Below are 17,040 nucleotides of genomic sequence, written 5' to 3'. Positions count from 1 at the left end.
GTGTTGTGGTCACTGTACTCACTAAAATTACCTCTATTTAAGACTTATTATTAAACCTGTGTTTATATTTAGGAATTCCCATATAAATATCAATTTATAGGTTATGCAGCATATATGTATTTTGCCTGGTATGTCCAGGGTGTTTTGGTTGGTGGAGCCTTGACTGTGCTGGGTTCAGCGGGCACTCTGCTCATGCCATGCCTGGAGTCACCAGTCACGCAGGGTATCCTCCTGGCAGGGGCCTGGCCCAGACCCCAGATACCAAGAAAGTTTTCACAAATGACCAAATTCTTTTTTTTTATCCTACTCTAAATTTCTAGAAAAAAAAAACCCAGAAAGCCAGATGAACAGTAGCCCAAATGAGAGCATACATACCTCCTGTTCAACCCTCTACATGTCTGAAGCCAGTAATTTTCACTCCTTCCATTTGCTCCTCTAAATCTGTTGTGATGAGGGACAGAACCAAAAAGGACTGATATATCTGCCTTTGGAAGTGGAATTTAGATCTTGGACTGATGTGTTAATAAGTTATATATGACAATGACATCTTGCAAACAAGGAGAAGTTCTGAAGAACATGGAGAGTCGGTGTAGGGAGCAGGGCAGAAGGATGCTTGAGCTGACCTTCGGTTTGCATCAGTGTGTGCATGTGTGTCATAAGCAGCATATCTCTCAAATTTACACGTTTAGCTAAACTCTGGCTATGCGCTATGTAATTCTGACATCCACTAATTGGAATATTTTCAGAATTTCAGGGTTTTGAACTATTTTTTTGTCTTTTTTCCCAAGATGGAAGGGATGCTAAACTAGCAAAGGGATAAGTGCGATCCACTTTTAACAGAATAATTTAAAGAATATTTAATCAGATCTGGAACATCCTGCCAAGTGCATCACAGCATGACTGAGGGTGTTTAGTCTGTCAAGAAGTGATATGTCAAATTTCTCTAAGAAACATAATTAAGGTTATGATATTGCAATATTTCTCAACCAAGGGGATATGCTGCTTGATTTCCTGGTTTGTTTATCCGTCAAAATCTACTTTTTCTTTAAAACAGCTTACTTAAAGTCCCTCAGACTTTGCGAAGCATTAAAACATGCAGTGCAGGCACATACAGCAGCCATACTTGGGAATAAATGCTTTGCAAAAACAGCTAGAAGAAAAAATCTTTGAAGTGCTAAGAGAATTTCATAATAGGAACATGATTTTCAAAGTACAAAGTGTGCTACATTTCAGGCCAATAGCATGAAATAGATGTGCATTTAGTGGTTTAATTTTCTTCACCAAGCTAAATTAGACATTTGTATTCTCTTACAGATAAACTAATGTTACAAACTGAGAGCAGCAATTGTGTTTATTCTTCTCATTCAAAAGTCCATGAGGATGATTCTTCTTTTATTCTTTATTAATCTGAATTCCCACTTAGAGTGTACTGTTCTACATAATTATTATAGTGTCCTTATTCTGATTTTAGCCTATATTCAGATAGCACATTTTTAAAAACATGAGATTTCATGTACTAGCTTTGAAGAAAAATTTGTTCCCATAAAAGAGATATTAACTACAAAATCAGAATGTTCTGAATGTATATAAACCACAAAGCAGCTCTTTAGCTAGTAAAAAAATAGTGAGGAAATGAGACAAATTACAGACTGTATGCAATTACTTCTAAAAACTATTCTAAACTTATCCCTTTTCCATACAGATCGTATTCTTTATATAGGATATAGTTCTTGAGAATTGGTGGAAGTGGAAACTTCTTCATGGATGACAGTTTCTGGAGTCTCCTTAACCCCAAGAGTTTACGTATTTTCAGACGACACAGATGTTTCAATGGGCGAGGATTATCTAAAAAGAGAGAGAGAGAAATGGCAGAAAAATACATGCCATTATTTATGACTGTGAAGTAGTTCACAATCCCAAAACTTGCTCTAATAAAGTTAATATCAAAATCTGTTACCTTGGGGTGTTATTATTTTGCCACTTCTGAATAAAATACCTTTCTTTTAACTTCAAAATTGTGATGATAGTTGCAGCTGATTTTAACAAAACTTCTGGATTTTTTGTATCACTTTTGGAAATAGGCGCACTGTACTCTGCACAAAGCATCCACTGCAGCACCTACACAGGGACCTTATTCAGCATAATCAGTGGTAACTGATGAACAATCTCCCCCTTCCCTAGATGTACGTCTTAAAAATTGCAAAAATTGTTGAGGCCACTTGTGGCACCTTCCATTTCTGCTCTATCAGTAAGTCACCAGGACCAGACCTTACCATGCTTGGGCCTGCTGAGTCTTCTACACAAATATTTCTTACCAGAATTTGCACCACTCAAAGAGTTCAGTTCAATTTAGCCTTCCTGAACATAATAAGGCCTTTCAAGGTACATGAAATATCAGTAGTTATGACTACCAAATTATTTTGATGTTCCCATGACACTAATAAAAAGGAATTCCTCTGCATTCCACTGTAAAATACCAAAGCAAAATTCAATACGGGGTGCCAGTTTTAAACCTAAATATTTTGCAGTTTAATAGCTGATGTTAATTTGAATTCTATTTAAAATTTAAAAAAATAAAAGTCAAATAAAATTAATCTTTTAATCTGAGGACTGGATGACAGGCACAACCTGGTTCTTAGCTAGTACACATCTTGACTGAACAAAGCACTTTGGTGAATGTGACCTGATATAAGCATTAAAGTCTCCTATTATAAATCATAACATCATTAACTGGAAGTTAGATATTTACCCAATATCTGACGTATCTCTGTCCATTCTTTCTGCGTTTCTAAAACATACTTAATTTTTGTGCATAGAGGAACATAATCCATGTAATCTATAAGAACACGAACTACTTTTCCTGCTAAATGTTGCAACCAAGGAACAGCAATAAAGTCACAGAACTGAAAGAGAACACACATCAAGTCATAATTTCAAAACCTGTGCACAGTAGTGCCAAAATCATACATTTTAAAGCAATTACAAAAGATAATTTAAATAAAGTATTAACAGTGACCGTTAGCAGTCATACATTGATGCCTAGGTAGGATATTTTAAAAGCTATTTTCTTATATGCTTAACCTTTGTGATCCCTTAATTTATCCTAAAAGACCTGAAGGCAAATAATTACTATAACATTGCTATAATTTGCAGCACTATATTGTTCAACAGCAACATCTCTTTGGAGAAACATCTACTTCATTGCTTAGGATGGGAACAGAAATTCCAGAATCCTGCCTCATTATTTCTTAAACATTCCTTCCTAAATCTTTAATATATGAACCCCAATATAAAAGCACTCCGTGTACATAATTTTCTCTGTCTCAAAATAGAAAACAAAAAATGGCAGTTTTATTTTTAGATTGTTGTAAGAAAGGATTTTGCCAGTATGTTAATCTCAATTCTGCACAATTATCTGGAATGTTTAAAGATGGTTAATGAGCAAAATGAAAAGAAGGAATGAAAGAATGTATTTACTGGATTATCCTTTATTACAGAAGAAGTCCACCCAGGGAGAATTTCATCCTCTGGAGTTGACCACACAAAAGAATTTCCAAAGATATCTTGATGCATACAGTCGAAACACATCCCCACATTATATCCGTGATTGAGCAACAGCCTCAGCATCACCTCATCGTTCAAAGCATACTGAATGGCACTGGGGAAATGTGTATCATTAACCATCATAAAGTAGCAATTGACGTTTGCTCCATACGATAGGAGCAGCCTTACAATTTCATGGTTGCCAGCTCTCACTGCCACAAGAAGACAGTTTAAAGGATCCTTGTTTGGATTTGCTCCAGCTTTGAGCAATATTTCGGTGCAAAGAATGTCATTGTTAGAAACAGCAAAATAAAGTGCAGTTTTCCTCTCATCATCATAACTATTTGAAATGTGTTCAGCCAAGAGAGTATTGACATCAAAACCATTTTCAATGAGGAGCTCTAGACACTGTGAGTTTTGGCCATCTGCTGCTGAGTGAACAGGGCTTAATCCACTTTTTCTTATTGCATTTTGGGATGTAACTGGAATGAGATACTTCAAGGCCCTAAAAAGCAGAAAATAAAACTAGTTAGGCATCAGTTCCCTGTGCAAAGAAAATGGCCCTCATCCAGCTATAGGCTAAGTTACCAGCTAAACGCTTTACAGAAGATTCAAATACAGAAACACCTGGTTTTAGCAATTTCATATAGGACCTTGTGGTTAAGTAGTTTCAGTGGTTTTCACTTACTTATAAGGAATATGTTTTGCATTTTGCCTTGTTTATGCTAAAAAAAACCATAAAAGTTAATTTGATCTAATGTGACATCGGCACTTCTGAAATATAACTGATCTAAACATTTGCAAGTTTACCAGTCTTCTTCAACCTGGCTCTGTGCCTCACTGTATCTTCAAGAAAATGTGAAGTCCACGCCCATACTCACAGGAAATGCCCCTCGTAGGCTGCTTTGTGTATAGGAAGCAGTCCTGCCTTATTAGGCACATTGCCACTTCCCCCATATTCCAAAAGAAGGGCTATACAGTCCGGATTGCCTCCTCCGGCTGCATCAAACAGTATTGATGCACCATCATCTGCTAAGGCCTGGACATCTCCACCTTGAAGTAGGACACAGAGTATATAATTTCATCCAAAGTGATTTGCAGTTCATCATAAAAACAAGCCCAGAGTACTTTCCTCTTATTTTTCAGATGTATTTAAGTTAAAACTAGTAAACCAAGAAATATTTCTTGTGGCTAATTTAAAACTCAAAGGCAAAATAAGTTCACAGAATCACAGAATGACCCCAGTTGGAAGGGACCCATAAGGATCATTGAGTCCAACTCCTATCTCTGGTTAGGACAACCCGAAAATTTACACCATGTTTCTGAGTGCATCATCCAAATGCTTCTTGAATATTGTTAGGCTTGGTGCCATGACTGCTTTCCTGGAGAGCCTGTGCTCCACCACCCTTTGAGTGAAGAACCGTTTCCTAATAACCAACCTAAACCACCCCTGGCACGTCTTCCTGCCACTCCTTTGGGTCCTATCATTGGTCAACAGAGAGAAGAGATCAGTGCCTCTCTTCCTCCTCCTCTCCTTGTAAGGAAGCAGTAAATTGCTGTGAAGTCCCTCCTCAGTCTCTGCTTCTCTGGCTGAACAGACCAAGTAACTTCAGCCGCTCCTTGCCCAACTTCCCTTCTAGACCCTTCATCAACTCAGGATGTTCTCCAGTAGCTTGATATCCTTTTAATACTGCAGCACCCCAAACTGCACACAGTACTCGAGGTGGGGCCACACCAGTGTGGAGCAGAGCAGGACAATCGCCTTCCTCGACTGACTAGCAATGCTGTGCTTGATGCACCTCACAACACGGCTGGCCCTCTTGGCTGCCAAGGGACACTGCTGACTTATGTTCAACTTGCTATCTACTAGGACCCTCAACTCCTTTCTGCAGGGCAGCTCCCCAGCCTCTCACTACCCAGTCCGTATGTATATCCACGGTTGCTGTGTCCCAGGTGCAAAATTCAGCACTTGCCCTTGTTAAAATTCATGTGGTTGGCAATTGCCCAGCTCTCCAATTTGTCTAGATCTCTCTGCAGGGCCTCTGTGCCCTCAAGAGTGTCAACAGCTCCACCCAGTTTCATGTCATCAGCAAACTTGGTTAGTAAACCTTCAAGTCCTTCATCCACATCATTTATGAAGATATTAAAGAGTACTGGTTCTAACATGGATCTCTGCAGAACCCTGCTAGTGACTGGTTGCCAGCCCAATATAACCCCATTCACTATGACCCTTAGAGGCTGAACAATCAGCTAATTGTTCACTCAGAACAGAACCAGAGTTGTACAGATTCAAGTTTAAATGCTCACCTAAATAGGGTCTCCTTTGATCATGTTATAACTAAGGATTTTCAAAATACCAGCAGATTTCAAAAATGCTTAATTTCATTTATTAATGTTAATATAATTCTGTATAACTGAGGCAGGAAGGAAGGGAGGGAGGAGGGAAGGAAGAAGAAATGATGGATAGCAGGAAGGGGAGGGGAGTAATAGAAATAAAGAAGAGCATGTATGGTAGTAAGTCTCTCCTTGACTGAAACAGATTGGTATCCACTCTGCCACTCCTCTCACATGCATTATGGAAATATGTAAGCATCACTCCAGTCTGGCAAGAACACTCCTATATGCTTCCTTTCCTTCAAATAAATTGAATCATAACATTCATCACTACTTTTCCTTTCCTTTTCCTCAATCGCTCTAAAACACCTCTGAAAAAAACAGGAAAGACATATGCCAATATAGAGGTCAATTTCCCTTTTATCTGACTACATACCTTTATGAATTAGATGCTCCAGCACATCACAGTGACCATATTCAGCAGCAACACCTAACGGCGTTACTCCATAGCCATCCTTAAGGTTCACATTTCCACCATTCTTTAGAAGAACAGCAACAATGTCTTTGCGTCCCTGTTTTGCAGCTTCATGCATTGCCGACCAACGTTTTACACACGGCTGGTGGATACTACAGTTGTGTTTAATCAGAGTAGATACCATTTCAAAAGAGCCCTTTCTTATAGCTTAAAGACATTTAGAAAAGGAAGAAAATAATACAATTACATTATCAGGCAAGTCATCCTGAAAGTTAGAGACACATAATAACTTTCAAAAAGCTTTTCCTTGTGTACCGATATGAGGAAATTAAAAAGATTTCCAGTCCTGGAAAACAGGGAAATCAATTTACTAGGAATTAAACAGTAACATCAGCTGCTTGGGAAATCCAGGTAAATCAACACAAGCTAGAAAGCTGAACTGGAAAGCTCAGTTTGGAGCATGGAGGGCAAAACCAGTGCCACTTCATTTCTGAGGAAGCAGAAGTAGGTATATCACAAGAAAAGTAACAATAAAAATAACACAATATTCAACTATGGTCCTTAGTTCTAAAGTTGGTGCAAACATTACAGTGCCTCCAGAAAATTCCACTTGTGATTTTGTCACTTGGCAACTCTAATCTTAATGTGTGCTCTAATCTTGTTGTCAGCCAAAGTACAGTTGACATCTGTCATACTTAAGGGCCATGTTCTGCCATTTTGAGGTTCCAGGTCTGAGATTTTCATGGATAACTATTTACATACAAAACAGTAATCCTAAGAAAGAGTCTAACTACTTCTGAACTACCCTTTGGAACAGCAGATCTTTCCACCAGCTGGTGGGCAGCTGAGGGAGATTAATGCCATAGTTAGCAAATTTAACTTTTGTGAATGTCCTGGTGTAAAAGAAGGTTTTTTAGGTGTAATAGTCTTCATAATTATCCTCAGTTGCTTTGGAGTATTACCTAACCAACCTGGAAGGGGAAATCATCCCACTAGATAGATACTTCTTCAGCATTTACCGTGGTACTGAAGAGCACTTTAATCCAGAGCTTTAAAATTCAAAGAAGTAACTAAATGATGATTATCATCTACTATTAAGCACCTGATCCTCTATTTCCCAGAGACTAAGAGTAAAATCCATGACACACAACAATAGCTACACCCACATTTTCAGTTCTAAGTGACACAAAAACATTAAAAGCATCACATTACCAATGCATAGCTGGCAAACCTCATTTTCAGGAGTTTATGTAGAGAAATATTTTCTCACATTTTCCATGTATTGGAAAATACACGACCATTATAAGGGGGAAAGACCCTTTCATAAGCTCTAGTTAACTCTTTGCAGGATTCATGAAAAACAAAAGGTGAAAATAGCTTAAAAGTTTCACAGACTTACAGTTCTTGAGAAGAGTTGAAACAAAGCAAGCCAAGACATTGCAGAGGAACCCTTTAGAAATGTCTCAGGGTCTTAAAATGTTAATGCAGCAATAAAATCTGGTGAAAGTTAACAAACATCCAGAGAACTGACTATTTTAATACTGCTAATTGCATTATGCATTGTATTTTTTGTTTTCGGAAGAATGCAGATGTTTTGACATTCAACTGAAATTACTGTCTATCCCTGAGGAAACCATTTAGTAAAACCAAAAATTTCTAATAACCTCCAGAAAAAGTACGTTTAAGTTAAAGTGACAGCTTAGTCTTGTATTGTACTTGCACCTTAAGATGATCAAATAGGACCAGATAAGGTCTTATCGCACCTGAAGATACAGAGAAGGTATTTTGAATGAAAAAAATAATTCCCATTCTCTTAGGAGCAGCTCAGTAATCACCTTAAGAATAAGGAGCACCTTTAAGATCAGGTCAGTAATCACCTAAAGCATAATGAAAGCTGAATTGAATGCTGGGTATGTCTCACTAAGTGCCGATGCTTTAGTTTCACCTAAAAAGATGACCAGCATTTAAACTACACAAGCCAAGAGGAAAACTCAGATGAGTACTCAGGGGAGGGGAAGCACTGCCATTCAGTTTGTTTAAGCCAAGAGAGAAGCAGCAATTACCAATAAGAAGTGGAGTTTCCCCTTTGTCATTTGTGGTATTGGGCCAAACACCCTTCTCCAGTAATGTTCGTACATTTTCCAAAAACCCAGCTTTTGCTGCCAAGGTTAATGGTGTTTCTCCATCGCTTGTTTTGTATTCCCACATTGTTTTATAAGATGCTAGTGGAAAGAAAGTGAGAAGGGATAAAACAAAATTAAAGCACAAGCCTGTTAGCTTATACAAATATACAAGAAATCCAGAACCGCTAAGTCTTTATAAAAGTTACTTGTTTAATTTAACCTAACTAATACTGCCAAACACACTGAAAACAGTGATTTTTGCTCTCTCTGTAGGTTACAAAACGTTAAAAAGCATCCAAGGTCTTTGCTGGTATAAATTGACAAAACTTTCCCAAAACCAAAATTTACCTAACTATTTAAATAACATATACAAGATGATCCATGGAGGATTTGATCAATTTTTTTTTTTTAGTAAACAGTTCTAGCCTGTTGCTGTGGATGGCTGTTTATTCCTCTATGTTTCTTTGCTGCTCCCGTTATCTTGTGGGATATTTTTACCTTACTCACCATCTAAAATGACTTCAAGTATTTGCTGAATTGGCTGAGCTGCAGCCTCATGCAGTGGAAACCACCCTCTTTCATCAGCTTCATCCAAAGCATATTTCTGTTTCACAAGTTCTTGGAGCCCAAACACTTGACCTTAAAAAATTCAACAGATAAATGAGATTAAGTAGGAAAAAAAATATACAGAAAGCTCAGTTTTGCAAAGGGACTATTTCATTTTAGGGTTTTTACCTTGCTTTATGGCTGTTACAATTTTCCTATTTTCCTCACTAGGTGGTACAAAACTATCCAAAAAAGAGAAAAAAAAAAAAGGAAAATATAAACAATAGGAAGCTGTACTATATTCAATATCTTCAATTAGGTTCTCCTCTGAGCCAACTTCCCTTTGAATACATCAACTACAATCCTGATTAGCCTTGTGACCTCCTAGGTCACATCTGCTCTGTGGACCTTCAGAATATTCAAAGTTCTCAAGTTAAGCACAATTCCTGCTGTAGACAGGATAAAACTCCAAATTTGGTAAAGAATTCTGATGTGGACTAAAAATCTGTATTTGCTCCACACAATCATAAATGAGCCGTTCAGATTCAGAAATCTTAAGACAGCAAATGAGTATGGGACGGTGTCAGAATGTCAATATTCACTAATGATGGAGAGTTTGATAATATTATTTGTACCATTTTTCCCAAAAAAGAGTTCTAAAGTTTTAACAATACCATTTAAACTTTCGTGATATCAAATTTAAATGCTAGTGCCTGCTAGTTCCTTAAGATATTTTTTGTGATAAAAACATATTAAAAAAGAAATCAGATTTAATTAAAAAAAAAAAGCAGCCAAATAATGAGTGGCTCTGTAGAGAACCTTCAGTGAAAAGGGAGATTCCAGTCCTACAACAGGAGTCCCATGAGGACCCAAAACTGTGTAAGATCCCAGAGGAAATAAGGAAGGGTTAACAGTCCTCCAACACTTATGGTTCTATATATTTCCGTTTCATACAGGACAACCTTCAAAATGTATTTATGGGATTATGGCCAAAGAACTTCTATCAAGACAAAGTTTAGTTTTGTTTAATGCATACACTTATCATAAGAAGATAAATGGCCTGAAAAGCTAAGGGAAGTAGTAGGTTAGCCAAGTGAATCTCATCTCCCTTTCCTGTCATCACCTCATGTCACTCAGCCGAGTCCTACAATTCCTAATCACGGGAACCACTCTTACCCATAAAATTAATGTCACATATGCACCTTTTACTGGAACAGCCCTGTGGGGGTTTTGTTGTTGTTCTGGTTTGGATATATATATTTTTTTTTTACACATACGTATCTGAGTGCACAGGGAAAGACTGGAGCACTTTTAAAATTATAGACCAGAGAGATAACTAGCAAATCCAATTTCATTTTCTTTAAAGTTTCAAGTTTTAGCAATGTTTGAGAAAAACAAAATCAACATTTCCATTTTCTTTACACTTTTCAAGCATTGCCTGAGACAGTGCTTCACTGAGAAAGAGGCATAAGAGCCAAATTAAAAACTGATACAAGCACAACATAAAGCACTAAATATCTACATCTCTAACCACTGTTAAAATACTGCATAATCTCTAACACAAACTGGATTAACAGTACCTGTCATTATAGCTGGAAGACATTGCTGGTTTGGCCCCATTTGACTCTTGAATGCTAAGCTGTATGGCATAATCAGTGAGCAGATCTTCAACCAAATCTTCTCTTTCATCCATCATTTTTTATGGTAAGCTATAAAGATGAGTTATTTTGAAATGCACACAAAAAAATACAGCTAAGGTTTATATCTTGCTTAAGGTATTTCTTATAATAAAATCAAGTGTTTCCATAAATTTATTTTAATCTAATAATGCTTCGGTGAGTTTACTCCTATTTAAAAATGATGAAATTCCTGTTCAAAAAATGGTGATAGCAATGAAAACAACCCTGTAAACATTTAGTACTAGACAACGCATTTAGGATATGCTCTTTTTATTGCTCACATGCTACATTTGTCATTTACAAACAAATACTGGATAATTTGTAAACCGTAAAAAGAAACTTTCCTCTTCAGACAGTTGTGGTCAGCAAGTCAGTGAATATATGATTTCCATGCAAGCATGAATAATGAACAGTAAACAAAGTTATCCCATCATGAGGGATTCCTATCAAACACAGGCATCCACAAGGAATTAATGAACATAAATGCAAACACATGTACCTTTAAAAATTATAGACACAAAAAAGAAAAACACTCAATTTGTTTGAGAATTTTCTACAGAGAGGGTCTGCAGCTGAGAATGAAACACGATCATACATTGTACTTATACAGAATTTATACAAGCAACAAATTATCTCAGAGAAGTTCTGAAGTAATTCACTCTTTCGCATGAGGAAAGAGCATTTTTTCCCACTTCACACACCCAGCGTGGCACTGGCAGCAGATACAAGACAGATCCATGAACCAGTGCTGTTCAGACAAAGGATTTCAGCATGAAAAAGCCCACAGCATGTTACTACATTTAAGCTGTGACACATCATTCAGTTCTGAATTCAGAACAACTTTGCTGTCTTTCAATACTCCAAAGGGGACAAACTTTTTAGCAGGGCTTGTTGTCATATAGGACAATGGGTAATGGTTTTAAGCTAAAACCCAATAGATTTAGAGTAGATAAAAGGAAGAATTTTTTTTACAATGTACCTACCTAGGTTTTTAGAAGCAGGCTTTGAGTTTTGCCCAAGGTTCCCTGTTTGATTCAACCTCAGTGGTTTAACATGTTTGTCCTTTAATAAGACTGGGGACACCAGATGCTGAATTTTTTAAAAAAAAAATTTTAAACTACTGCTCCCACAGTTTACGCAGTAATGTACTGTATCTACCACACAGAACACTTATCAATGTCAAAGTGTTGCATAAATGTTAAACAATTACACTAAGCATCCGTGGTATGTTTCTCACAGAACAACCATTGTGGCAGACTCTAGTCATTCTGCAAACAGAGAAGGAACACTGTAGAAATCATTTGGAAGCCACTTTCAAGGGAAAGTGCTAACCAGATTTCTTTTTTGGCTAATTTCAGCATTGTTCCAGTAAATAATAAGTCAATTGAAGTACCATACCCATACATCACTGATTTCAAGAAGAGTTGAGAGCACAGCGCCTCTTGCAGCGTAGTTATTTAGGAATAATCATCGAATGGTTTGGGTTGGAAAGGACCTTAAAGATCATCTCGTTCTGACCTGCCTGCCACCAGACAGGCTGCTCTGACACCTACCACCAGACCAGGCTGCTCAAGGCCCCGTTCAGCCTGGCCTTGAACACCTCCAGGGATGGGGCAGCCACAACTTCCCCGGGCAATATGGGCCAGTGCCTCACCACTCTCATTGTAAAGAATTTCTTCCTAATGCCTAGTCTAAATCTTGCCCCTCACACCCCCTCATCCTATCACTGCATGCTTTTGTAAAAAGTCCCTCCCCAGCTTTCTTTCAGGTACTGGAAGGTCTCTATATGGTATCCCCGGAGACTTCTCTTCTCCAGGCTGAATAACTCCAACTCTCTCAGCCTGCCCTCAGAGCAGAGGTGCTCCAACTCTCTGATTATCTTCATGGCCCTCCTCTGGACCTGTTCTAACAATTTCCATACCCTTATTATGGTGGGGATTCCAGAACTGGACACAGTACTCCAGGTGAGGTCTCACAAGAGAGGAATAGAAGGGCAGAATCACCTCCCTCAACCTGCTGGCCTTCTTTTGATGCAGCCCAAGATATGGTTGGCCTTCTGCACTGCAATCACACGTTGCTGGCTTGTGTTGAGCTTCTCATCAATCATCACCCAAGTCCTTTTCCGCAGGCCTGTCCTCAATCACGTCATCCCCCATCCTGTATTGAAATTGCAGATTGCCCTGATCCAGGTGTAGGACCTTGCACTTGGCCTTGTTGAACCTCGTGAGGTCCACACGGGCCCTCTTCTCCATCCTGTCCAGGTCACTCTGTATGATATCCAGGTCCCTCTAGTGTGACAACTGCACCACTCAGCTTGTATTGCCTTTCTACCTCCCTCTTATCTCCAGAAGATTAGAGGAAGAAATCAGTTTACAGGTCATCATAGAAATTTGTGAGTTTTTTTCTGGTCATACATTATCCATCCCCATGCGGTCAGCCATCTCCTGCTTTGCTTTATTCCCCAGAACTGATTAAGCTGCAGACAACATAGAGTTCTGCTTGAACATAAAACTTAACCAGAAAGGTCTCAGATGAGCAATGTTTCAGAACTGTTGTATGTAATATTTTCAAATTGTTCTAAACCACAAAAACTAATAATATATTATCAAATGAGAAAGTAAAGTAGCAAGTGACTGTGACATGGTGGAGTAAGTGCAAGGCAAACAGCTCACCACAGCACAAGTGCTGGACATGTTGCCGGGGTCCATACATGCTTTGAGAGTCTGACTTGCTATATCACTGCTGGTAATATGCTGTGCTGAGGTAACAAGGTCCAACCGAAGCGTGGATGTTCCACTAAGATCACAGTGGAATATAACAGCACGTCTAGCACACTGAGCAGCAGCAGAGACCTCCCTGCCACATTACACGACGTAGCAATGAAAAGCCTAAAAATCTTAGCAGCAAAATCTCCTATTTAAAAATGGAAGCTTCACAATTACCAGACCTAGGCCCTAGATCACTAGAAACAATTGCAAATGCTTCCTCTAAATATGTTTAGTGTTCATCTTACAAAGAATATTTTCTTTAAACAACATTTTGAGTAGTCTGATATTTTTCTGACATTTGTCAGAAGGTCATTTGTGTCTGGAAAAATGAATAAATTATATCTTGCTGTTTTCCTTAAGAAAAAAAAATTTTGCTCTCTTAAATTAAGTTAGTTTTTCATCGAAAAAAATCTGAACTACTTGCTATTTACGGAAGTTGCATCTTTTCTTAGAAAGAAGCATATCAAGCGTTCATCACTTTTAAACACACAGGTATAAAGTTAACATTATGTGAGTGTTAATGTTATTCTAATTTCTTATCCTTAAAATAAACCAGACAATCCTAGCTTTACTCTCTATAAATAGAAGGCCCTTAGGCATGCAAAGAGATTATTCATAGCAATAAAATAATTAATAGCAACCTAAATTTGGACTTCGTCTATTAAATGTTACAGTTTTAAGCTATTTCACTGTTAGTCTAATTGGCAAGCATAACATATATTCTCACCTTTTCAACCCACTATCTTGCCACTGTTCCTCTGGGGCCTGCATTTTGAACAGCTAGGAATGGTGACCTGCAAGCCGATGTGTCCTGTGATACTTCTAAAATTAAATACACAGTTGCTAGATAAATTAAGGTCTGACCTTGTACAACTGTAACATAAGCAGATTCAACCTACAGGAAAGTATTACATATGACTTCTCTAATATCTCGTCAAATGTAACACGAGGTCTGGACAGTATAATAGGATAATTTTTACCCTCATTGGTTCAACAACTCTCTTTAAGAAAATAAATTATTTGCCAACTTAGTCTCAAGGGCTACATTAACAAAATTTTGTAACATAGTCACTTAAATAAAATAAATCTAGCAAAGCTTAGCTTTTAACTAGTGGTAGATCCCACCATATTACATCACCAAACACTAATCTCTCTCACACTGAGGCTGATATGATGCAAAGCTTTACAATTTAAATGACAGCCAATAGCACTTATTTAACTTGATTTAATAACTTGAAATCAGACAAAGAAGCAGAAGGCACAGCACTACAGAGAGCAGTGATGGAAAAACAGAATAACCTGAGTAACATCAAGAATAGCAGGGCCCTGTAAGTTAAAACAAGCATGGGGTAAGGAAGAAACTGGATTTTTTTTCCTCTAGCTAGACATACGTGTCACTGATGCCATATTCTGCCTTCTTTTGGTTTTAACTAATCAGTAACTATCTTTACTAAAATGAAGAGACAAAATGGGAACAAAACATGGAAACAACAAAATTCTAACTTATCTTTAATTGTTCAGATGACATGAAATTGTACACTGTGAACTCTTGCCTGTCCCATAATTCACTTGCATTTATAGAACCAGAAAACTGTAAGCTTAAAAACACCTGTAAACTTAAATAAGGCACTAGATGCATCTCAATTTGGGCACAAGATCAAGGAAAACATTTAAAGATGACAAATAATGCCCATTGTAACTTCTTTTGCCAGTGTGACCTAAGTTAGTGTGGTAAGCCTCTAAAAAAATCCAGTACAACAGAAGCAGATGGTGCTGAGACTCTGCTCTATTGTTGGCAAAGAGGTGATGAGACACAAATATATTCTTACATAATAAAAATATCTAACGTATATAATATGTATAAAGAACATAAATGTTTTAATTGGTTACCTTGAGTTCTTTAATTTCCTTTATGTAACCAGGATATTATCAGAACAAGTACATTTGCATATTACAAGTGTGGGATTGTTTTGCTTTTCATATCTTTTTTTTAACACGTTTTGCATTGCTATGTAAACAGTGTCTGATTCTGATCTTAGACAGTTACTAGTAATGAATCCATCAGTCAATTATGTTTCATGCATGTAAGGTCAGAATAAATAAGACACTCATCCGGATACCAAATCATATGGCAATTTGTGAGACTTCACAGCAAGAAATTCACTGGCTAGAGAAAAAAAAGAAGTCTTCTTAGGGTGCCTGCATACTGTACATTAACACACAGGACCACGCTCCTAACAAGAGTCCCCAGTGTTAAACAGACAATAAGTTGTGAAACGCTATATGAGCTATTTGTAGTTTCTTTTTGATTTCAAAATCAAAATCAAATTATTGAATGTACTCTCAGGTCTTGGAGTTGTTAGATTTTAAAAAATACTACATACTGAAACACAGTTTGGCAATTTGGAGAACTTCCTTCTGTATCACTTCTGGATTGATTTAATGCACTGTCTCATCAACATCTCTTACTATTTTTAACTCTTTGTATTAGAATGTGGCAAGGACACCTACATGTTTGGGTTGTCTGAACAGATGGTTATAACTAGTGTTTGAATGATGCTAACTGAGCTAATTTGGCTAACAAAGATTGTGAGGCACAGAACAATTTATGCTGTGGTCAGTATAATCAGGAGATAGATCATTTGGCTGGACCATCACAGAGAAGGGAAAAATACAGGGATGATTCAATAAAAAAGGGTGAATTTTTTAAAGAACATAATTTTGATAGGAAAAAGAGATACTCAGTGCCCTAGAAAGAAACTCCAGGTCCCTTTGATGCAATCTCAAAGGACGCTTGAGAGTGGGGAGGCACAAACTCTGAATTCTGACATAAACTGTACTAATCACTTTGCTTTAGTTACTGAATAGAGCTAACACGACTTATTAAAAGACTGGCTTTCAGTGAAAATTCTATGACATTCTGAAACTTGCTTTGTTTGGCTTGCTTATAATTTACAGAAAAGAAGAGCTCAAAAGCAAGCCGAAGGAATTATAACGAAAAATTTGTCCAGAATAACTATAAGTTACAACACAACCACTATCAAATCTTACTCAGTATGCAAAACTCACCCTTTAAATCAATAGCTGGCCATAAAGGTAAGACTTAATACATGGCCAAATGCATCTTCAAATTAATATCATGTTTATCCCTACCGATACTTTAAACTACCTTTTATTGATTACTTCTTCCATTCTATCTATCTCAAGTCCCTTAATTTTCTATTTTCCATATTTTATAAGGGTTTTTTTCTCTATTAACTGATCACATTTTCACAAATTTCCTCTTTGCTATGGTCTGTTACAGTAATCTTTTTTATTCTGATGTTTATCAGCTACTTTTTAATACAATTGGTAAAACGACTTTCATTGCTAAAATTTAGAGAAGGTATATGCATGCTTCTGCTTATTAAGCTTATTAAGCAAATTCCAGGACACCCATGACTATTCCCTGAGGTAGAAAGTAACTGACCCCAAGAAGACTTGACTGATAAATACATGCAAGTACAACCCTTTTTATTTTTTCATATTTTTTTTCTAAATATTTATAAACTGCTGCATTATTTCTACATTAG

The 17,040-nt window shown here is 37.3% G+C and overlaps 1 protein-coding gene across 3 annotated transcripts; it reads right to left on the bottom strand.

The window, feature by feature from the left end:
• Window positions 1–881: 881 nt before the first annotated feature.
• Window positions 882–14,286, bottom strand: ASB15 (ankyrin repeat and SOCS box containing 15). 3 transcript variants are annotated; one of them, XM_054056918.1, is made up of 11 exons: window positions 14,196–14,272; window positions 11,684–11,789; window positions 10,602–10,730; window positions 9,211–9,263; window positions 8,983–9,114; window positions 8,416–8,574; window positions 6,314–6,559; window positions 4,425–4,596; window positions 3,478–4,048; window positions 2,750–2,903; window positions 882–1,845 (listed from the first exon to the last, which is right to left on the bottom strand). In XM_054056918.1, exons 3-11 carry the CDS (start codon window positions 10,715–10,717, stop codon window positions 1,673–1,675), a joined length of 1,776 nt encoding a protein of 591 aa, XP_053912893.1. In that variant the 5' UTR covers window positions 10,718–10,730; window positions 11,684–11,789; window positions 14,196–14,272; the 3' UTR covers window positions 882–1,672. The 3 variants fall into 3 exon arrangements, with proteins under 3 accessions (XP_053912893.1, XP_053912894.1, XP_009561867.1); XM_054056919.1 differs by lacking the exon at window positions 9,211–9,263; XM_009563572.2 differs by lacking the exon at window positions 11,684–11,789 and having other exon boundaries at window positions 883–1,845; window positions 14,196–14,286.
• Window positions 14,287–17,040: the final 2,754 nt, after the last annotated feature.

The sequence above is a fragment of the Cuculus canorus genome, chromosome 1 (genome assembly GCF_017976375.1).
Source record: "Cuculus canorus isolate bCucCan1 chromosome 1, bCucCan1.pri, whole genome shotgun sequence".
Taxonomy (NCBI): domain Eukaryota; kingdom Metazoa; phylum Chordata; class Aves; order Cuculiformes; family Cuculidae; genus Cuculus; species Cuculus canorus.
Note: the sequence above shows the minus strand (reverse complement) of the source record. Positions and strands in the feature narration are given on the sequence as shown.

Excerpts from the sequence above, each read along its gene's own strand:
- ASB15 (XM_009563572.2), bottom strand. The coding sequence starts at position 10,717 with ATGATGGATGAAAGAGAAGATTTGGTTGAAGATCTGCTCACTGATTAT. Across the intron at positions 8,575-8,982 it reads ACTTGAAGTCATTTTAGATG|CATCTTATAAAACAATGTGG; the intron begins GTGAGTAAGGTA and ends TCTTTCCACTAG. Across the intron at positions 6,560-8,415 it reads GGAAACTCCACTTCTTATTG|CTATAAGAAAGGGCTCTTTT; the intron begins GTAATTGCTGCT and ends AATGTCTTTAAG.